Raw genomic sequence first — 24,917 nt, 5'->3', positions numbered from 1 at the left:
ATGAGAACATGTGTGTTGTATGCTTGATACACAATGGCCGAGTCTGGAGCTTAATTTGTTCATCTTTCTTAACTTGTTTTGAGTATTGTATCCCACTGATAGTTGGACCCTCTTTATCGTTATTATTTTCACCTAGGATTGCCGAAATTTCTTCTGTAACATCAGTGCAAAGGTTCTTTTTTTTTTGACATTCAGAATTGTTATCAGAATGACTAAACTAGAAATAGGAAATAATTTTATGTATTTTCGATTACAAAAAAAAAAATTGTGTTTTTGTTTTCAATGATGTAAATCCAATGGTTGGAAATTATTTCCTGTACAACATTCGCAGTGTGCTTGACATTGATGTGAGTTCTAATTTACGTTAAATATTCAGTATTCTTATCTGCCTGATTAAGTCATACACGTACTAGCAGTCTGCTAGTTGAATGATTAATAATTTATTTAAAGTACAGTACAGTGTTCATAAAGTGCTGATGAAGTAAACTGCAAACAATTCCCATCACTAAAAATTTGGACTGAATGTCACAAACTTTGAGTAATTGTGATGCCTGAAAGAAGAATCTTAATGTTATTGTGGTGGCGACAACATTTTATCTCTTACGAATTAAAGCGGTTTACGGGATACATTTTTTATAGTAGAAGCAAAAAGTGCAGGGTGAAAAAACCACCATCTTAACCTTGGACAAACTCACATACATCATGAAAACAAAGGCTTTCCTGTTGGGGGCATTCACTTACAAGGCATGTTTATGCATGCTAATCGCTAACGAAGAGACGTGTTCATTGTTGAATGCTTTTGTTAAATAAATCCAAGATATGTGTGACGTTGTACTCTTTGTGTCCCTTAAATTTTATGTTCTCCCAGCCATCTGTATATACATGGCAGCCTGAATTAGGCACTACACTGCAACTGTTCAGTGTACCCCCTCCAGGGGATTTATGTTTGCTGTGAATTGTACTCTGTATTCTGTAATAAATTACGATTGGGTTCTTCTATATTACCATTTTTTAATAAATCAGCATTATGTATATATTTTTTTTAATTAATTTTTTGATTTTCCTTTTTTACTGCAGCTCTTGTGTAATATGAGCACACCTCATAAAATGAACGATATTGGATTCACCATTTTATCCTGTTTGATTTCAGATATATAACACATATATATATAACACTGAAATTGAAGGGAAAACATTTTTTCTGGTCCTGTGATAACATAAAATGTTGTGATGACGCTCCTTCTTTTTCAATTTCTTTTTTTTTGGGGGAGGGGATTAACCATGATTAGTATGTAGTTATTTTGAAATTCACTAATAATTTCACAAATCATTTGAATTTAACCAAACTCAAATCAATATTAAAAAGAAAGACCAATTCAAAATAAGACTTGCGGGAAATATTCTAATTGTAGATGAATATGAATACTAATGTACTGTGTTCATCCAGTCTCTCTGTTGATAAATTGCCATAGTGACAGGTAAAATACTCCATTTTATGACATTTAAATAAATCATATTACTAACAATGTCATTTGCACTGCATGGGAATTATGTCCTAGCTGCATTTCTGTGATGGGGCAAAATAATGAAACATGCTGATTTAAACTTAAACTGCCATTTTATTTTTGGCTGTTGTCTGATTATTGTGAATTATTCAATACGCTCTTAATTCATCATGTTAGGCTGAAAAAAAAGAAAAAGATTTATTTTTGGGTCAGAGATATTCCAAAAAAATAGTGTGATGATATTAGCTTAAACCAGAAAAAAATGTTGCGAGATGCCCTTTTTTGAACTGATACACGCACTGATCAGAAACATACCATTTATATTTTTCCTGAAACAGACAGATTTCTGAAATCTTGATTTGGGTTAGGAGGTGTAATATACATTAACTATTAGCTTAACTATTATTAGGTCGGTTTTATTTTCGCTGATTTTGCTGATCGTTAAATGTGCTGAATTAAAACCCAGTAACTATGCAAACTGTGGAATGTATTGTTTGTTTCACAAACCAGTGTATTGTGATTATCCCTGCTCCATCAAATCCACTAAAATTAAACCCAGTGAATATTTATATCCTTTGAAAATGTCACATCCACTCAATATATCACTTGATATCTGCTGGGAATTCATTTGAAATGCAGTTGTCTGTTAAGTCCATCTACCCTCTCTTGATTTAATATTAGTAATTTATAATACAAATCTCCAGATTTATTTAAACGCAATTAAAAATGAACATTTGAAATACAAATGTAATGTGATCTCAGTGGTGACTGGAAAGGCTTCTATCTGACTTTAATTGTTCAAGGTCATAGAGATCAATCAAGCTTCCATTATTGACCTGTCCTGGCAAGGTCATTGAGGACAAAACGCTGAAGGAGATTTTCCCCTTTTTTTCTTTCCATGACTTTCTCCATGACTTTCTCCGAGGATAAGTAATTAAAAGCCTGTTCACTGAACCATGAGCTCTATAAGCATTGAATTGGCTATTTAAATATTCCATCTCAACCTTTCTATATATCCTAAAATAATCTGTGCACATTATTTATTGCTATAACTATTAAATTTTTTTTTTTTACTTTTTAAGAATTGTTCTAACACTTTTTTAAATTTTGCTCAGAATTTTTATACACCATTTCGCATAATCTTTTTCTGTTTTTTTCTTGTTAATTTAATAGGCTAAATGGACATCAACATTTTTGGGAGAAAAAATAGACAACTCGAAGCTGACTGAATCTTATCAATATTATATTTGTCAAATTTATTATATTTTTATTTTCATTTATTGAATGACACTTTCGTCAATACTGAGATGCAAAAAAGTGTGTAATCATTCGTGCCTCTTGAGTATTATTGGCAGAATTAGTAAAAATTTGTAAAAATTTAGTCTTGTTTTATGATGTATATTTCTGAAAATCTGCTTTGGCATGGATTTTACAGGGGCTTAAAATTGAGATGGCACCCATTCTAAAGCCCAAAATTTCCTCATATAAAAATGACATAGGGAGTATCAAAGGTCACCAAAGCAATTGCTTTTGATGCTCTATGAAGCTCAGGACCTGATTATAATATTAAACTGATGAATACAATTTGAGTATGCAAATAATAATAGCCTGGCTTTCCCTTGTCTCATCTTCATTTGATTGTATATTATTTCTACTCCTTTGGGAACATAGTGTCTGGTTTGGACCTACAAATAATATTAATTTTGGTGGTATTAACCATGTCGTTCTCTTAAGTCATGAATATTCCCAGAGATTTAATTCAGATTTGATGTTTAAGGGTTAACCATTAGAACTCTAGGAGCAGAACTGCTCAGAGCAAACAATTCTACAGAGACAACAACAGAAAAATAACACATTTTATTTTCAATAAAAATTAAGATCAATAAAAACATCATTTTGGAAAGCCAAATAAATTATTTACATTAAAATCATCCTTAGTGAAAATGAAATTCTAGCTCAAAAATAAGCTCCTACTCGTGTAGTTGTATATGGTCAAACCTTTAAGGATCTGTGTTTGTCTTTAACCTTTGCTATTTTCGCTATCATCATGGAAATGTCATCATCTCCCAAAGATTGGTTTCTGACATGAACGCATGCATAAGGTGTGCGGTGCCAACAAAGAGATAATTTATTCAATACTACAACACAGACTAGAAAAAACAGTGCAGCAGCAGTATGGTCTAAACAATTACATCAGAAATTGTTTTATTTATTGTTATGATGAAGTTGATAAATGTTAAATAAATACTAATAAGACCTGAAACTGTGAGCAATTAAATAAATTTATTATTTAGTTTGTCAAACTGGGAGAATTATTTCTTTCCATAATTCTTGATTTGTCTTTCTATGCAATTCAGATTTTACTGGGTTTTATTACTCACTGTTCAGGACATGTTTATATACCAGTGATGAGTTGCCCCATCTTTAATGATGTGAGGCTCTACACAATAGTCCCTCTATATTTCTTTCATAATTCCACTCAATCGAGAAATGTTTATTTTATCTATGTTGACTGATCAGGACATGTTTATATACCAGTGATGAGTTGCCCCATCTTTAATGATGTGAGGCTCTACAAAATAGTCCCTGTATATTTCTTTCATAATTCCACTCAATCAAGAAATGTTTATTTTATCTATGTTGATTTGAAATTTTGAGATTTGAAAGTTGGAGACCCCAACAATTGATGAGGATGTAAACTGTCAAAAATTATATTTAGGATAATAGTGGGTGTGTATAAATGTTCCAAACACTGTAGTCTTTGAGGTCAGTCATTGCCCTTCCTACAAAGTAATCTATATTGTGTGCGTTTCACGGAAAATGCATTTCATGCATGGCCAATCCACCATGGTATTTGCGTTCAGGCTTCACAGGTAACTTCTTTGTGTCTTCGTGGTATTTTGTTTTGTTTTGGTTATATTCTACTCTGTGGATCATCACAATGGAATATTCAACTACTTTGATACCCTGTAATTGGAAACGAGTATTTTGAATCAATAAGGTAGAAAATTTAGAGTGTGTTTATTAATATAGTATATTTTTCAAATGCAATTTCTACATGTACATGTTGTCTGTTGGCAGATAGTAAAATACTTGTATTAAAACCCTGTAACAGACGCTGTATTTACCTATGAGTGGCATATGGTGCTACATTGAAGAGATCAATTCAGAATGAAATGTAAACACAATAATTTGGTGAATTGCCAAATGATTCAGCTTCTATTGTGAGTCTTATTAACATAATAGTTGTATATATGTACTAGTCTATTCACTGAGGAGGACAAATCATGCTCTGGTTTTGTGATCAGCGTTGACGACTACAGAAAGCACTTTTTCACCTGTCATTCACTTCCTTTGTACTTTTAATGTTCTTTGTGTACTTTTTCATGTTTGTGTTTTTTTAAACATTTCTGTATATGCCTCTTATATGTCATTTCAGTGAAATTCACACTAAATAATTAGTCATGTACAGAATAGTTTATTCTGACACATGCTATTTATACTGGTACTACATTTATCTATGATTAATTATGCTGTGTTCTGCCTTGGTTTCTATTCTTGAACCTGCTGCATTATTATAGTATAATTAGTTTACACTCTCTACATGTAACTCATCCATGCCTGTACATAGGTTATACAGTCTACACATAATTCATCTATACCAATACATGGGTTATACTGTCTACACATAATTCATCTATACCAATACATGGGTTATACTGTCTACACATAATTCATCTATACCAATACATGGGTTATACTGTCTACACATAATTCATCTATACCAATACATGGGTTATACTGTCTACACATAATTCATCTATACCAATACATGGGTCATACTGTCTACACATAATTCATCTATACCAATACATGGGTTATACTGTCTACACATAATTCATCTATACCAATACATAGGTTATACAGTCTACACATAATTCATCTATACCAATACATGGGTTATACTGTCTACACATAATTCATCTATACCAATACATGGGTTATACTGTCTACACATAATTCATCTATACCAATACATGGGTTATACTGTCTACACATAATTCATCTATACCAATACATAGGTTATACAGTCTACACATAATTCATCTATACCAATACATGGGTCATACTGTCTACACATAATTCATCTATACCAATACATGGGTTATACTGTCTACACATAATTCATCTATACCAATACATGGGTTATACTGTCTACACATAATTCATCTATACCAATACATGGGTTATACTGTCTACACATAATTCATCTATACCAATACATGGGTTATATAGTCTACACATAATTCATCTATACCAATACATGGGTTATACTGTCTACACATAATTCATCTATACCAATACATGGGTCATACTGTCTACACATAAATCATCTATACCAATACATGGGTTATACTGTCTACACATAATTCATCTATACCAATACATGGGTTATACTGTCTACACATAATTCATCTATACCAATACATGGGTTATACTGTCTACACATAATTCATCTATACCAATACATGGGTTATACTGTCTACACATAATTCATCTATACCAATACATGGGTTATACAGTCTACACATAATTCATCTATACCAATACATGGGTCATACTGTCTACACATAATTCATCTGTACCAATACATGGGTTATACAGTCTACACATAATTCATCTATACCAATACATGGGTTATACTGTCTACACATAATTCATCTATACCAATACATGGGTTATACAGTCTACACATAATTCATCTATACCAATACATGGGTTATATAGTCTACACATAATTCATCTATACCAATACATGGGTTATACAGTCTACACATAATTCATCTATACCAATACATGGGTCATACTGTCTACACATAATTCATCTGTACCAATACATGGGTTATACAGTCTACACATATCTCATCTATACCAATACATGGGTCATACTGTCTACACATAATTCATCTATACCAATACATGGGTTATACAGTCTACACATAATTCATGTATACCAATACATGGGATATACAGTCTACACATAATTCATCTATACCAATACATGGGTTATATAGTCTACACATAATTCATCTATACCAATACATGGGTTATATTGTCTACACATAATTCATTTATACCACTACATGGGTTATACATATAATTCACTGTCCTGTTCTGTATGAGCTCATATAATATTGCTGTTGGTTTCATTGTTACGAGATGGATTATTGAACTTGGTCAATTGGGCAATTTTTCATGCAAATTTAATTGCATGAAATGTGTTTGTGTGCTTTCACGATGTTATCTTTTGATGAGTGATTGAATAATTAGTCTTTGGATGTTAACTGAACTCATCATGAGTAGGTAGTTATGCATGATATAATTTGTAAACAACTTTTATCTGTCCATGGTTTATCTGTCCTGGGCCTGTCCTACAAACCTGAATTCATGGTTTTTTGCGTTGCAGCTTTATGAGTCTAGTCATAGTCATCGATTAACTAATGGTAGTCGTGGTATTAAAAAGTCCAGTGACCTCCCTTGTTCCCAGCCCCTCTGCTGTAAATTTACCGAATGCGGATGATATAGTCTCTGGTTCTGTAAGTGTAATTATAATTGCATGACACTTGACATTACTTCATTTTTAGACGCATCATTTTGAATATAGGACAGGAAATTAAAAAAAATGGGCCAGGAAAAGAAGAAAATGTGTAAATGAATAATTATAATTTTTTCCTGAACCTCAACAGATGTTTTGATTTGTCAACTGTTCATATTTTAAAACTGATCAGCATGTTATCGTTCTTTGTCTACAACTCACCATGAGTGACGCCAGTTTCATGCTGCATAATTTTTAAATTATCGTGTATTGTGTACTTTGCCTCAAAGCATATTTACAGCGTTATGTGTTTTCTGTCACCTTGTTGGCATGCTTTAGGAGACGAGTTAAAAAACAAGTTTGGAATCATAATTGGTACAGAATTAATTTTACTGTATAGTGATATTTGATTTGTCTGATTCTGAAGGTGACCTCTGTGTCATGAACTTTTGTCCTTCCATCATTTATTCCACAAATTTGGTTATTAGTGTTAATGAAGAATCGGTTTCTATGGAATGCAGCAAATCAATGGATTTTAGCCAATAACAATGTATCTTCATGAAAACAAAACATTTATTGTAAGTATACCAAATTAGAATTTTTTTCTAAACAGATGCAGTACATTTTCATATATTCAACATTCAATCATCATAGAACCAACCTTTTGTTGTGTTTTGACACTATGACCAGACACATTATTTTGTGATTTGACAGTATAGATTAAATACTTATTACATGTACATTGTTATAAAAAATTCTGTTTCATGAATCGTGCTGTTTTGTATGTCAAAACAACTATTTTAAAATCATATGATTGGGATCACCAATGCTGTCAATGAACTGTCAATGTGCAGAATTCAACACAAATAGATGATTACCGCTTTGCCTTGACACATTGCAATCGGTTAAATTAAAAATTTTGTCATTTTTAATAAGCATTTTCACCAAATTTGTATGTCATGGCATCTGTACCGTTCTGTGACAATATTATTAGTGCCATACCATCTCTGTAATAATATTTGTCTTATATTTGGTAGAGCTGAGTAAATAACTCTTTTGTTTGCAAAACTAAACACATATTACATGTATGGATATGTCTGTCAATCACTACCAAGCGTACAAAAATATTATTCTACTGATCCTTTTACTACAGCACATATAAAGTCCAAAAATGGCAATATTATAATTTATGCCAGCACATCAATTCGGTCAGTTCCATTTTCACTGAACTAGAGCTTATTCCCCAGAAAATTGAACAATTGTTCATCTATACACTGATATTTTTTGTGTATCGTACCAATTTCCATGATGAGTCATTGCATGCATGCATTTTGAACCCTGCAGTGTGCTGCCAGCCAATAGATATACCTTAGTGTGTGCAGTATGTGATCTAGTGTACAGTGTGCATCCAGTCATTAGCATAGTGCATCCAGTCATTAGCATAGTGCATCCAATCATTAGCATAGTGTGTGTCCAGTCATTAGCATGCAGTGTGCGACCAGTCGATAGCACAGTGTACATCCAGTCATTTGCAGTAGCATACAGTGTGCATCCAGTCATTAGCATGCAGTGTGCATCCAGTCATTAGCATGCAGTGTACATCCAGTCATTAGCATAGTGTGTGTCCAGTCATTAGCATGCAGTGTGCGACCAGTCGATAGCACAGTGTACATTCAGTCATTTGCAGTAGCATACAGTGTGCATCCAGTCATTAGCATGCAGTGTGCATCCAGTCATTAGCATAGTATGTGTCCAGTCATTAGCATAGTGTGTGTCCAGTCATTAGCATGCAGTGTGTGACCGGTCGATAGCACAGTGTACATCCAGTCATTTGCAGTAGTATACAGTGTGCATCCAGTCATTAGCATGCAGTGTGCATCCAGTCATTAGCATGCAGTGTACATCCAGTCATTAGCATACAGTGTGCGTCCAGTCATTAGCATGCAGTGTGCGACCGGTCATTAGCATGCAGTGTACATCCAGTCATTAGCATACAGTGTGCGTCCAGTCATTGGCAGTGTGTAACCAGTCATTAGTATAGCGCATCCAGTCATTAGCAGTGTGTGTCTAGTCATTAGCATAGTGCATCCAGTCATTAGCATAGTGTATCCAGTCATTACCGTACAGTCACTGTTGAACAGACAACATCGATGATTAAAAAAAATACATAAAGATGGATAATTTCAGCCAGAAAAAACTATTATTGCTCGAACCAGTGTTCGAAATTAACTGAAAATCATAAAAGGCCGGAAGGACCTATGTCAAATTGAAGCTGTAGGTCCTTCTAGCTAACTGTAGGCCCTGATATTTAACAAACAAAGACTAAACGGATAATACAAGCTTGCAATTGCAAAACCTTTATTTACTAATTAATCAGATATATTATCTGCAGCCTCAAAGAGGTCATCATCATTTCTTTCATCGTCACTAAACTCATCAAAATCTTCAGAAAAAACACTATCATGATCACTGGCCGACTCTGAATCTGACATGCATTTTGCATCGTATTCACAATCATTGGCGTCAGCCTCAGCTTCTACAAGGATCAATTCTGCTGCACGATCCTCGACAAGGCCGGCAATACATCACCTTGTTGTTGTTATCAAAAAGTAATCAGTCTTTGAACTCCACCTGCCAGCTAATTTGGAATGTGCGTGGTTTACGCCTAGACCGTTCGTATTCTTGCTGTTTGTGTAGTTTTCAGCGTGTTTGATGCAAATCAAAGATGGCGGAACATAAAATGTAAGCGCGAATTCTATTGGTTTGAATCGGAGGCTTGATCGGCCTACAACCAATCAGATCGTTTGTTACAGTTCCCATGTTCGGCGCATTTCGCGATCATTCGGCAAGCTTGAATTAAGACTCGTATGCCCAGGTCGATGAGTGATGCCATTTGTTTATCAAACGTGCAAGAAAACGCAATTTTGAAACAATTCTGGAGTTCCTATCGATATTTATTATATATTTGGTCTTGCAATCATACTAAATAATGGAACGTTTTTTTTTAAATATAAATTTATGGTCGGTCACAAAGACTGATGGTTTTTCACAGCTCTAGGCCCTTTACACCCACTGTCGGCGTGAGGCCGACGGACCGACGTTAATTTCGAACACTGGCTCGAACATAGTAGCGTAAGTATCATGACTTGTAACAGTTGTAGTACTTAACCAGAAAACAACAGAAACGGAATACAAGCACTGAGAATCATCAACCCAATGTTTAATTTACCGGAACCGAACAGGGTTTTATAAAGTTGCTGATTGCTGGGTCAAGCAAAGAAACAGAAAACTCAGTATTTCTGCGGGACATTTGCAATACTAAACATGCAGTGCACTTTTATTGTGTACAGATTGTACATAAAATAAATTCTGTTATTAGTATACAGCATGTACAGGTACTATGTCACTGGTATAGTGTGCGTCAGTCATTAGCATACAGCATGTACAGGTACTATGTCACTGGTATAGTGTGCGTCAGTCATTAGCATACAGCATGTACAGGTACTATGTCACTGGTATATAGTGTGTGTCAGTCATTAGCATACAGCATGTACAGGTACTATGTCACTGGTATAGTGTGCGTCAGTCATTAGCATACAGCATGTACAGGTACTATGTCACTGGTATATAGTGTGTGTCAGTCATTAGCATACAGCATGTACAGGTACTATGTCACTGGTATAGTGTGCGTCAGTCATTAGCATACAGCATGTACAGGTACTATGTCACTGGTATATAGTGTGCGTCAGTCATTAGCATACAGCATGTACAGGTACTATGTCACTGGTATATAGTGTGCGTCAGTCATTAGCATACAGCATGTACAAGTACTCTGTCACTGGTATATAGTGTGTGTCAGTCATTAGCATACAGCATGTACAGGTACTATGTCACTGGTATATAGTGTGCGTCAGTCATTAGCATACAGCATGTACAAGTACTCTGTCACTGGTATATAGTGTGTGTCAGTCATTAGCATACAGCATGTACAGGTACTATGTCACTGGTATATAGTGTGCGTCAGTCATTAGCATACAGCATGTACAGGTACTCTGTCACTGGTATATAGTGTGTGTCAGTCATTAGCATACAGCATGTACAGGTACTATGTCACTGGTATATAGTGTGCGTCAGTCATTAGCATACAGCATGTACAGGTACTATGTCACTGGTATATAGTGTGCGTCAGTCATTAGCATACAGCATGTACAAGTACTCTGTCACTGGTATATAGTGTGTGTCAGTCATTAGCATACAGCATGTACAGGTACTATGTCACTGGTATATAGTGTGTGTCAGTCATTAGCATACAGCATGTACAGGTACTATGTCACTGGTATATAGTGTGCGTCAGTCATTAGCATACAGCATGTACAAGTACTCTGTCACTGGTATATAGTGTGCGTCAGTCATTAGCATACAGCATGTACAAGTACTCTGTCACTGGTATATAGTGTGTGTCAGTCATTAGCATACAGCATGTACAGGTACTATGTCACTGGTATAGTGTGCGTCAGTCATTAGCATACAGCATGTACAGGTACTATGTCACTGGTATATAGTGTGCGTCAGTCATTAGCATACAGCATGTACAAGTACTCTGTCACTGGTATATAGTGTGCGTCGGTCATTAGCATACAGTGTACATCCTCATTACCAGTGTTCAGTAATCGACAACTAAACATTAATAACAATAACTGTAATTTTGAAAAAATATAATTATGTTTACGATATCTGATCTCAATAAGGCACTTACATAAAAGTGAATTATTAAAAATTTATGGGAGAAATGGTGAAGTTTAATGAGATTATAAAATTCAAATTCAAAGGAAAGGCTTACAAATCAGTAATAAATCCCTAATATAGTCATTTTTCCAAAACTTGCCAGATTACTTCAATCATGTTGTCTAAAATATACTGCATGCCATTTATTTATTACGTTTGGGATCTGTCATTTTTAATTTATTTGCATTCAGTCTGATGTGGCAACTACCGTACATGTAATTTACAGCCCCGGGTAATTTCTGTTGTCAGGACTGGAATTTATTACGTCCTAGACATTTTGACCCCTACTTAAAATAAGTAGACTATCTCTATTCTGCAGTGTGATAGTACCTTTTTAAGCTATTTCTGACTTTGAGAAGGTTGTTCAAAAATCAGACCCTAATGGTTAATTTAGTTATTTAGAAGCATTTATGGCGTCTGAAACAATTAGTCACACCTGGTTAATTATAATTTACACCAAAGTAATATGACCAAATGGAATGAATAGTATAGTAAACATGGCTGTATTTTTAGCTCCGCTGTCGACAAAGACTTTGTCGAGCGGAGCTTATCATATGAGTGATTGTCGGTCGTTGTCTGTGTCAATGTTTTACTTTTTCAACTTCTTCTTGAAAACTACAAGCCTGAATGCTTTGATACTTGGTGTATATGTACCTTGGGTACATCTCTCTTAGGTTTGTTCATTTCCTCATGCTTTGATATTACATATATAGATACTACATGTGGACCTCTTTCAGATTTGTTAATTTCGTGGTGATATCTTCAATTATCTAATTTTGATGATTATTTTTGTCATTTTTGGTGAAAAGTGATATTTTTGAATTCTTGTTGAAAACAGCAAGTCCCATTGCATTGATAATATACATATTTTTCATTTTCTAATGATATCTTCTGTTCTTTAATTGAGATGTGCATTGCTAACAGCGGAGCTATCTCAGCCGATAGGCTGCTTGTTAATAATATTTACATCAAAAATAAAGTGTAAGTGGTGATATACAAGACAAACATATTTTTAGAAAAATACTGAAAGAAATGGGAAACACACACTTAAAGCAGCAATAGATGTAAAAGTATTTTTATATAACCCCACAGAGATGACCAAATCTCACCAAATATTGTTTTAGACACAATTGCATAAACAAATTGACCCAACACAAGATTATATAAGTTGAGTGGTCAGCTTTGTTGAAATCGTTCATGTGATGGGACCATAGAAAATTATAAAGCACACTATTATGGGAAGTGACGCATAAAATCATCAGTTAGATGGTGACGTATTCGACATGATTTCGCCCAGGTCCCTCGATAAGTTGTCATCTTGTACTGTAATTCCAAGTTTCGCTTGACAAATCTGAATTTCAATAGATGATACCCTCTGTACACTGGATGTAACCCAGCGGCCATCTTTTTCCACTTGCAAGTAATTTAAATGTATATAGCATATATGCTGTGCTTCCATTGTCTACATTTGGACAATGGCCATTAAAAATTTGGTATAAAGATGTTTTATTAAAAATAAAAATCAAGAGATCGATTGTTATAGCTATTGCCACTTTGATGACATAGATCATGGTTTATGGCAGTGCATGTCTATCTATGATATCCACACAAAAGTTGAACCTAGAATGGTTTATGGCAGTGCATGTCTATCTATGATATCCACACAAAAGTTGAACCTAGAATGGTTTATGGCAGTGCATGTCTATCAATGATATCCACACAAAAGTTGAACCTAGAATGGTTTATGGCAGTGCATGTCTATCTATGATATCCACACAAAAGTTGAACCTAGAATGGTTTATGGCAGTGCATGTCTATCTATGATATCCACACAAAAGTTGAACCTAGAATGGTTTATGGCAGTGCATGTCTATCAATGATATCCACACAAAAGTTGAACCTAGAATGGTTTATGGAAGTGCATGTCTATCAATGATATCCACACAAAAGTTGAACCTAGAATGGTTTATGGCAGTGCATGTCTATCTATGATATCCACACAAAAGTTGAACCTAGAATGGTTTATGGCAATGCATGTCTATCTATGATATCCACACAAAAGTTGAACCTAGAATGGTTTATGGCAGTGCATGTCTATCTATGATATCCACACAAAAGTTGAACCTAGAATGGTTTATGGCAGTGCATGTCTATCTATGATATCCACACAAAAGTTGAACTTAGAATGGTTTATGGCAGTGCATGTCTATCAATGATATCCACACAAAAGTTGAACCTAGAATGGTTTATGGCAGTGCATGTCTATCTATGATATCCACACAAAAGTTGAACCTAGAATGGTTTATGGCAGTGCATGTCTATCTATGATATCCACACAAAAGTTGAACCTAGAATGGTTTATGGCAGTGCATGTCTATCTATGATATCCACACAAAAGTTGAACCTAGAATGGTTTATGGCAGTGCATGTCTATCTATGATATCAACACAAAAGTTGAACCTAGAATGGTTTATGGCAGTGCATGTCTATCAATGATATCCACACAAAGGTTGAACCTAGAATGGTTTATGGCAGTGCATGTCTATCTATGATATCCACACAAAAGTTGAACCTAGAATGGTTTATGGCAGTGCATGTCTATCTATGATATCCACACAAAAGTTGAACCTAGAATGGTTTATGGCAGTGCATGTCTATCTATGATATCAACACAAAAGTTGAACCTAGAATGGTTTATGGCAGTGCATGTCTATCAATGATATCCACACAAAAGTTGAACCTAGAATGGTTTATGGCAGTGCATGTCTATCTATGATATCCACACAAAAGTTGAACCTAGAATGGTTTATGGCAGTGCATGTCTATCAATGATATCCACACAAAGGTTGAACCTAGAATGGTTTATGGCAGTGCATGTCTATCTATGATATCCACACAAAAGTTGAACCTAGAATGGTTTATGGCAGTGCATGTCTATCTATGATATCCACACAAAAGTTGAACCTAGAATGGTTTATGGCAGTGCATGTCTATCTATGATATCAACACAAAAGTTGAACCTAGAATGGTTTATGGCAGTGCATGTCTATCAATGATATCCACACAAAGGTTGAACCTAGAATGGTTTATGGCAGTGCATGTCTATCTATGATATCCACACAAAAGTTGAACCTAGAATGGTTTATGGCAGTGCATGTCTATCTATGATATCCACACAAAAGTTGAACCTAGAATGGTTTATGGCAGTGCATGTCTATCTATGATATCAACACAAAAGTTGAACCTAGAATGGTTTATGGCAGTGCATGTCTATCTATGATATCCACACAAAAGTTGAACCTAGAATGGTTTATGGCAGTGCATGTCTATCTATGATATCCACACAAAAGTTGAACCTAGAATGGTTTATGGCAGTGCATGTCTATCTATGATATCCACACAAAAGTTGAACCTAGAATGGTTTATGGCAGTGCATGTCTATCAATGATATCCACACAAAAGTTGAACCTAGAATGGTTTATGGCAGTGCATGTCTATCTATGATATCCACACAAAAGTTGAACCTAGAATGGTTTATGGCAGTGCATGTCTATCTATGATATCCACACAAAAGTTGAACCTAGAATGGTTTATGGCAGTGCATGTCTATCTATGATATCCACACAAAAGTTGAACCTAGAATGGTTTATGGCAGTGCATGTCTATCTATGATATCCACACAAAAGTTGAACCTAGAATGGTTTATGGCAGTGCATGTCTATCTATGATATCCACACAAAAGTTGAACCTAGAATGGTTTATGGCAGTGCATGTCTATCAATGATATCCACACAAAAGTTGAACCTAGAATGGTTTATGGCAATGCATGTCTATCTATGATATCCACACAAAAGTTGAACCTAGAATGGTTTATGGCAGTGCATGTCTATCAATGATATCCACACAAAAGTTGAACCTAGAATGGTTTATGGCAGTGCATGTCTATCTATGATATCCACACAAAAGTTGAACCTAGAATGGTTTATGGCAGTGCATGTCTATCTATGATATCCACACAAAAGTTGAACCTAGAATGGTTTATGGCAGTGCATGTCTATCTATGATATCCACACAAAAGTTGAACCTAGAATGGTTTATGGCAGTGCATGTCTATCTATGATATCCACACAAAAGTTGAACCTAGAATGGTTTATGGCAGTGCATGTCTATCAATGATATCCACACAAAAGTTGAACCTAGAATGGTTTATGGCAATGCATGTCTATCTATGATATCCACACAAAAGTTGAACCTAGAATGGTTTATGGCAGTGCATGTCTATCTATGATATCCACACAAAAGTTGAACCTAGAATGGTTTATGGCAGTGCATGTCTATCTATGATATTTCACACAAAAGTTGAACCTAGAATGGTTTATGGCAGTGCATGTCTATCTATGATATCCACACAAAAGTTGAACCTAGAATGGTTTATGGCAGTGCATGTCTATCTATGATATCCACACAAAAGTTGAACCTAGAATGGTTTATGGCAGTGCATGTCTATCTATGATATCCACACAAAAGTTGAACCTAGAATGGTTTATGGCAGTGCATGTCTATCTATGATATCCACACAAAAGTTGAACCTAGAATGGTTTATGGCAGTGCATGTCTATCAATGATATCCACACAAAAGTTGAACCTAGAATGGTTTATGGCAGTGCATGTCTATCTATGATATCCACACAAAAGTTGAACCTAGAATGGTTTATGGCAGTGCATGTCTATCTATGATATCCACACAAAAGTTGAACCTATAATGGTTTATGGCAGTGCATGTCTATCTATGATATCCACACAAAAGTTGAACCTAGAATGGTTTATGGCAGTGCATGTCTATCTATGATATCCACACAAAAGTTGAACCTAGAATGGTTTATGGCAGTGCATGTCTATCTATGATATCCACACAAAAGTTGAACCTAGAATGGTTTATGGCAGTGCATGTCTATCAATGATATCCACACAAAAGTTGAACCTAGAATGGTTTATGGCAATGCATGTATATCTATGATATCCACACAAAAGTTGAACCTAGAATGGTTTATGGCAGTGCATGTCTATCTATGATATCCACACAAAAGTTGAACCTAGAATGGTTTATGGCAGTGCATGTCTATCTATGATATCCACACAAAAGTTGAACCTAGAATGGTTTATGGCAGTGCATGTCTATCAATGATATCCACACAAAAGTTGAACCTAGAATGGTTTATGGCAGTGCATGTCTATCTATGATATCCACACAAAAGTTGAACCTAGAATGGTTTATGGCAGTGCATGTCTATCTATGATATCCACACAAAAGTTGAACCTAGAATGGTTTATGGCAGTGCATGTCTATCTATGATATCCACACAAAAGTTGAACCTAGAATGGTTTATGGCAGTGCATGTCTATCAATGATATCCACACAAAAGTTGAACCTAGAATGGTTTATGGCAATGCATGTCTATCTATGATATCCACACAAAAGTTGAACCTAGAATGGTTTATGGCAGTGCATGTCTATCTATGATATCCACACAAAAGTTGAACCTAGAATGGTTTATGGCAGTGCATGTCTATCTATGATATCCACACAAAAGTTGAACCTAGAATGGTTTATGGCAGTGCATGTCTATCTATGATATCCACACAAAGGTTGAACCTAGAATGGTTTATGGCAGTGCATGTCTATCAATGATATCCACACAAAAGTTGAACCTAGAATGGTTTATGGCAGTGCATGTCTATCTATGATATCCACACAAAAGTTGAACCTAGAATGGTTTATGGCAGTGCATGTCTATCTATGATATCCACACAAAGGTTGAACCTAGAATGGTTTATGGCAGTGCATGTCTATCTATGATATCAACACAAAAGTTGAACCTAGAATGGTTTATTTTAATCATGCTTGTCAAATATCATGAACAGTTTTATTGTTAGTCTGATTTTTTTAGAAAAAACAATTTTATATGTCAAATGAAAATGTTATTTCAAATGTTAATTTAAAATACAAATAGTGTGTCTTCATCAATTTAAGACAATATATTGCCTAGAATTGACTTCTTATGCCAGCAGCCATAGGGGAGTAAACATTACATATTTATAGTGAAGACTGAAACTGGGGAGAATGTCCTCAATAATTTCACAGCTGATAACAATTGAGATATCTAATATGTGAGGCGTTACATCTTGCTTCACAGTTAGTCAAGGGTATCATTTGACATTTATTACTATAAAGCCATCTTTCAAATCACATGATTATCCAAGCAGTCCAAAGACACATTTCATACATGAATAGATGTAATCAAACAGTGCCTGGGTATATGATATAGAGAGTTGACACTTGTTCATTCATGTGTAGGGTTACATTTTGCAAAAAATTGTATTTTAAAACTTAGCAACAACACATGGTGTATGGAGATTTTTGAGCTTGTTTGAACTTTGAAATACACCCCATGTGTTCTTCCTCAAATAAGTCACTGATTACACAAAGCTATGTTCAACCACCTTTTTCTGATGACCCACTGTGACCTTTGAAATTCTGTTTTACCATGTGGTATTTTGTTATTGTAAACGGTCAAAGTTGAGGTGTGATTTAAGTACACAAATACCCATCAAGGTTGGAAATTGATGTGTTAGCCACATTGGGTCAATGAACTTTTAGTTATTTGTGCAGTATGCTAAAAGTAATGGGAAATGTCTTCAGTTGTATCAAGATAGTTTCAGATCGTCATTAGTTCTTTGGAAAGCCAAAAATAGTGAGTGGTATTTGCTGTCTGTCTGTTGTGGAGTTTATTTTGTGACATTTTAAACCAGGCATCCCCAGAATCATGGTTTGGTTGTACCTGTATATGAGTTTTATTTTGATCAGTCTCTATCAGACTGACTATATAATGAATGTATCATGTTTGTGGAGATGTCTGTTAGTTTGTTTGTTAGTGTACGCTAGTGATATTGTCTTCTGTTAGTGTATGCTAGTGATAGTCTTCTGTTAGTGTACGCTAGTGATATTGTCTTCTGTTAGTGTATGCTAGTGATACCGATAGTCTTCTGTTAGTGTACGCTAGTGATATTGTCTTCTGTTAGTGTATGCTAGTGATAGTCTTCTGTTAGTGTATGCTAGTGATAGTCTTCTGTTAGTGTATGCTAGTGATAGTCTTCTGTTAGTGTACGCTAGTGATATTGTATGCTGTTAGTGTACGCTAGTGATATTTTCTTCTGTTAGTGTATGCTAGTGATATTGTCTTCTGTTAGTGTATTCGGATGATATTGTCAAATAAAAGAACATTAAAATTGATTTATGAAAGCACATCTGGTGCTGTGTACAGGAAGCAATGTCTTCAAATCTTCAGCATCTTAAATCTGTAGTGCAGAAGTCATAAAACTAGGCATTTCAAAATCCCTTCATCACCAATAGAATTAATGTGAGCGTTGTATTTTAGTTTTACTCCATCAAGATTTGAATAAATCACACAATGTGATTGATTTCATTTTGCAGTTTAACATAACTGTAACTAAGGTGAAACTCAATAGGTATTCTTTCTAGTTGTGATATATGGTTTTACATGTATAGAAAGAACTAACTCAATGTTTTCACAAGGAAAAACCGTGTTTAATTCATATGTATTATTTTATAGATGCTCTTGTAGACATTGAAAAATATCCTTTCTTCTGGTGGTTCAGGTTTCTTTTTGGGTATTATGTTTCCACACATTTTGAGATTTTTAAGCTGGCTTAGTTTTCTTTTTCTCCCCTTTTGACCCGTGTCCATTGTGCTTGGTAATTCTATATTTAGCACAGAGGGCCTGACATGCATGTAGAGGGCAATGGAGTTCAGAATGTGGGCAGATAATTGTGTCTTCATTATCCATATTGAATGACAAACAGAAAAATTGCTTTTAACCCCCCAACGTTCTGAAATTTGTTTTGTCAGGTTTTAATATCCTGTGACTCAAACCTTTGAGGAGGGGAGGGGGAGGAAGTGGGGGTAACAACTTAATCTTGAATCATGACCCTGAGTATGTATTTTCAAAATGGCTGCCAGAGTTAGGGGTTAACGTCATGATAGGGACTTCCCATAGAAACAATAACTATGATTCCCTATCTTTTTATTTGATTTTTTTTTATTAATTTTATGGAAACTTTTGCTTTGCAAATTATCAAGAATTTGTGTGCCCTTTAAATTTTGCTCTTTTTTAGTTGTAAATGGTGTCCATCTTTTTTAGCTCCGCTGTCGACTTTGTCGAGCGGAGCTTATCATATGAGTGATTGTCCGTCGTCGTCGTCCGTGTCAATGTTTTACTTTTTCGACTTCTTCTTGAAAACTACAAGCCTGAATGCTTTGATACTTGGTGTATATGTACCTTGGGTAGACCTCTCTTAGGTTTGTTCATTTCATGTTGATATCTTCAATTCTCTAATTTTGGTGAATATTTTTGTCATTTTTGGTAAAAAGTGATATTTTCGATTTCTTGTTAAAAACCGCAAGTGCAATTGCTTTGATATTACATATATAGGTACTACATTTGGACCTCTCTCAGATTTGTTCATTTTGTAATGATATCTTTAATTCTCTAATTTTGGTGAATATTTTTATCATTTTTGGTAAAAAGTGATATTTTCGACTTCTTGTTAAAAACCAAAAGTTCAATTGCTTTGATATTACATATATAGATACTACATGTAGACCTTTCTTAGATTTGTTCATTTCGTGATGATATCTTCAATTCTCTAATTTTGGTGAATATTTTGGTCATTTTTGGTAGAAAGTGATATTTTCGACTTCTTGTTAAAAACTGTAAGTCCGATTGCTTTGATACTATACATATTGTTCATTTTCTAATGATGTCTTCAGTTCTTTAATTGAAATGTGCATTGCTAACAGCGGAGCTATCTCAGCCGATAGGCTGCTTGTTCCCCATGGAGAAGAAATAAAACCAAAAAATTGTCCTCATATTCATTCTGAATTACTGTTCTCAATCTACGCCTCACTATCATTTGATAATACTAAGCATACTTACATGTTGATAACATGATGACTAATATGCATGTGACAGTTGTTTGTAAAATTTCATTTGATTAGCAATTGAAGGGCTCTTCATTTTAAATCCAAGGATTAGAAGGTTTGTAGAAAAAAAAAAAAAATCATTGACGAAGTCAGGAAAACAAAATTTGTGTGACATACATGTAGTAGATGAAAATTTGATGTGCGCTAGAATTAACAACATTGCTGTTTGACTATGTAGATAAAATATTTATAAAAAAAAATATTTCTCCATCATTTCTGAGAATTATGAATAAACCAATGCTTGTAACTGTACACATGTCCTTGTGTTTGCCCTGTAGGCATGCGTAATGTTGTCAATCACATCCCCATATGTAAACATGTTTTTATGAATCTTTTTTAGATTTTAAAATGGACAACCTTCTTAAAGTGCAGAGCAACCCTGAATATATTTTAGGTCATGGGGGATGTAAAATAGTGTTGCCATGGTACTGACTTATGTCATTGTGTTATTAGTCATAGTAGTGTTACTCTCTCTGTCTGTTGTAAGAAGTGTACCACACTGACCTGGCTGTACTTACACTGCCGTGCACTCATATTGATGATTTTAAAATAAGATCTTTAACAGGAATGGATGCAGACGCTTCATTTTAATGTTCCAATCATTAGTGTATTCAAGCAGTATTTTGTCTAGACATACATGTACGCTGTGTGTATATGTATGATAACAGGTTTTGACTAAAACAAAAAAATAACCTTTTGGTTTGATGACACCCATGAAAGGACCCTGACATTTTACTATAGTCAGATACAGCAATAATATATAACAGTCTTGATGGTTATATAGGCGAATACTGGTGTCTGTAAAGGATGTAGAAATAAAATATAAATCTTTAAAAAAGAAGAAAATCTTGCCAACTGTATGTAGGTCAATCACGATGGCCTTGTTTGTTATTAATGGCTGGTACATGTAGGCAGTTACATGTGTTCGTAAATCAATGTGTTAATAATGTTGAACCCTTTTTACGTCTGCCTTAACTGATGTTGATTTCTATGATAACTGATAGTCAGCTGAATGTTAATTTACATCAAATCGCATACACTGTATAGTAGCAAAATGTATATATTTTTTCATTTGATAACAATTTTGAATAATTAACACACATTACCGTACTTCATTCATTTTATTTGTTCACTCATACTCTATACTTCATCCGGTGTTCATTAACATCTACAGTTTGTTCAGCTGCCTTCCAGGCATCAGTAAGTCAGGAGAGAGGGCTACAAATAATTGAATAGTTTACATCAACAATCAGAGCACATGCTAGCTGTACTATGACCCCATTTTCAAAATGTACACAACTTGTATTATTCTCTGTCCAATTCAGTTCTCATAAAACTGCTTGCTGTTTGGTAATTAATGTTTTTTATTAGACAGGTGTTGTTTTTGTTCCTAAATAGTTTTTTTTTATTGTTTATAATTCAGTTCATATGATATTGTCTGGACAAGTGAAGTAGGAATTTGCAGTTATATGCATGAGGGTTGAATGTTTGATTTGAAAAGCAATGTGTTTTTTTTGTGTACAACTAGAACAAAGGTAAAACAAAAAAATAAAATCTTAGAATGCAAAACAGACATTTAACATTCTTTGATAAGTGAAATATAGTTATCTATTTTGCCGTGATGCTTATGCGCATACCATCGTCCTCACTCAAAAATCTCTTTCTAAATAGTAATCTTTTTCAAATTTCTGTACATGTGCTTATTGTTTCTTTTTTCATTCTCAGATAAAAAGACAATTAAGCACCCTCCATCCAAAAAGAGGCGTCCATCTTCCCGTCCAACTAGTCCTCCAGTACCGGCAAGTACACCGCCCTCTAGAGGCGGTAACAGTGGACGTTTAATACCGCTGTCGGAACGTCAACAGTTGGCTATGTTGATGCAAATGACTAGTGAGGAGCATTCTCCAGGTGAGCCTTAACCCATTCTTGAAGCCAGGGAAGATAATTGGGAAGTTAACTGACATACACATTCCTGTCAAATAATGGGAATATTTGCCATAGTTTTGACTTTCAGTATATTATTTTTACATGAACTCCCTAGGAATATTTTAACAAGTCACCGTGAACTCCCTAGGAATATTTTAACAAGCAATAATGAACTCCCTAGGAATATGATATCATTAATTTTGTAAAGTCGTGCTGATTGTTATGTAGAACACAATAGAACGTTTGCCCCTATCTCACCGAAACGGCAAGCACCTCAGTACTGCTCAAAAGCTGGACTGATTTGGTTCAAAGTTCGAAGTCAGAATTGCACATGCATTAGTTTTTTTTTTCATTGTCCTTTGGCCATCTGGCGGCCATTTTTGTCCCCCAGAACAACAACAAATCGTTTTGAGATGTCCTCCACCGTTTCCCAGACTTGCCTTGGCTGATTTCTTCTGAATTTGCTGTTATTACTCATGGTGGGTTACTGAAGCAAATCAATCATTTGCATAGCCTAACAGATACCATAGACTGGTTGAAATAATTCAATTGGTATACTGAGCAAGATTAGACATTCTTGTGATTTGTCACCAACCATACAACTGTCATCTGGTACTTTAGTCATGACCGTTTAAGATAATGCGTACTGTGTTATGATTGACCGCACCCTCATGTCTATTTTCAGAGTCCACGTCAAAACAGTCTCCACAGACACCAACTGGGGTACGGAAAACCTCAATTATGACAACCCCGACATTTGGTCTAACATCCAGTGCTATAAAGGCAAAAGTGAATAAACGAAATGAGAAAGGAGAAACACAGTTACATATAGCTGCTATTAAAGGTGACATTATCAGTACAAAGGCTCTGATAAAACAAGGAGCAGATGTCAATTGTCAAGACTTTGCAGGTAAGTTGCTAGGGGCTACTGTCACTTAAATACAATCAAAGAGAAATATTATCTCAGTGATTGGTACTACATAGAAACCCAACAAACAAACTACAGTTAATTCCCAGCCACTCCCTATAGCTTCAGTACATTGCATGATTAATACCTATCCACTTTCAGAAACGTCCATCCAGCTCCCATAGTTTCAGTTCAATTATTGTCAATCCAATTCCCATAGGGTTCAGTTCAGTTAATTCCCATCCAGCTCCCAAAGTCTCAGTACAGTTTTATGTATTTATGGTTATTGTCCATCCAACCCCCATATGTCTTGTATGGTTATTGCCCATCCAATCCCCATATGTCTTGTATGGTTATTGCCCATCCAATCCCCATATGTCTTGTATGGTTATTGTCCATCCAACCCCATATGTCTTGTATGGTTATTATCCATCCAACCCTCATATGTCTTGTATGGTTATTGTCCATCCAATCCCCATATGTCTTGTATGGTTATTGTCCATCCAACCCCATATGTCTTGTATGGTTATTGCCCATCCAATCCCCATATGTCTTGTATGGTTATTGCCCATCCAATCCCCATATGTCTTGTATGGTTATTGCCCATCCAACCCCCATATGTCTTGTATGGTTATTGCTATCTAATCCCCATATATCTGATATTGTTACAGCATCAAATAAAAGTCCTGCTTTATCAGTATTGTTGTACTATTGTCAGCTCCACACAAAGAGAACTACAGTGCTTACCTGTAGTCATATTTCATATTTCCACATTATACAGTCCATTTTTCATCACTGATGTTTTTTCAGGCTGGACACCACTACATGAAGCTTGTAACCATGGTTTTTATGATGTTGCCCGGCAACTACTGGAAGCTGGAGCGAACGTAAATATTCAGGGATTTAATGATATCACTCCCCTACACGATGCAGCTGTTAACGGACATGTTAAGGTAATATTCAGTTTTGTTGTGTTTATTTTTCAACATTGAAATTATGAAACATTATAATGGTTCAATCAGTTACAAAATAAGACATTTCATCAGATTCCAGTTATCATAACTATAATTTCAATAAATTATATAATTTATATATTAGTATATTTTTATTATAGAAATGGTAAATTTATAAAGGACA

General features: G+C 35.0%; 1 protein-coding gene and 1 long non-coding RNA gene across 5 annotated transcripts in view; one reads left to right on the top strand and one right to left on the bottom strand.

Moving 5' to 3' along the window:
• The window catches only part of LOC102803437 (uncharacterized), a 75,229-nt gene that overhangs the window by 22,542 nt on the left and 27,770 nt on the right, over positions 1–24,917 (top strand). For both annotated transcript variants that reach the window (XM_085500454.1, XM_085500455.1), the window contains 3 exons: positions 22,673–22,855; positions 23,559–23,783; positions 24,591–24,733. In XM_085500454.1, the coding sequence (XP_085356580.1) occupies positions 22,673–22,855; positions 23,559–23,783; positions 24,591–24,733 (551 nt within the window). The remainder of the gene's footprint in view (positions 1–22,672; positions 22,856–23,558; positions 23,784–24,590; positions 24,734–24,917) is intronic.
• On the bottom strand, positions 4,404–24,602 carry LOC144347584 (uncharacterized). Of its 3 annotated transcripts, none has more exons than XR_013419697.1 (2): positions 24,528–24,602; positions 4,404–4,472 (listed from the first exon to the last, which is right to left on the bottom strand). It is a non-coding gene; the product is annotated as an uncharacterized LOC144347584 (long non-coding RNA). The 3 variants fall into 3 exon arrangements; XR_013419696.1 differs by lacking the exon at positions 24,528–24,602 and adding an exon at positions 4,634–4,678; XR_013419698.1 differs by lacking the exon at positions 4,404–4,472 and adding an exon at positions 22,050–22,165 and having other exon boundaries at positions 24,528–24,597.

The sequence above is a fragment of the Saccoglossus kowalevskii genome, chromosome 6, assembly GCF_978046115.1.
Source record: "Saccoglossus kowalevskii chromosome 6, keSacKowa6.1, whole genome shotgun sequence".
NCBI classification, from domain to species: domain Eukaryota; kingdom Metazoa; phylum Hemichordata; class Enteropneusta; family Harrimaniidae; genus Saccoglossus; species Saccoglossus kowalevskii.
The sequence above is the reverse complement of the archived record's forward strand: the minus strand, read 5'-3'. Positions and strand labels throughout refer to the sequence as shown.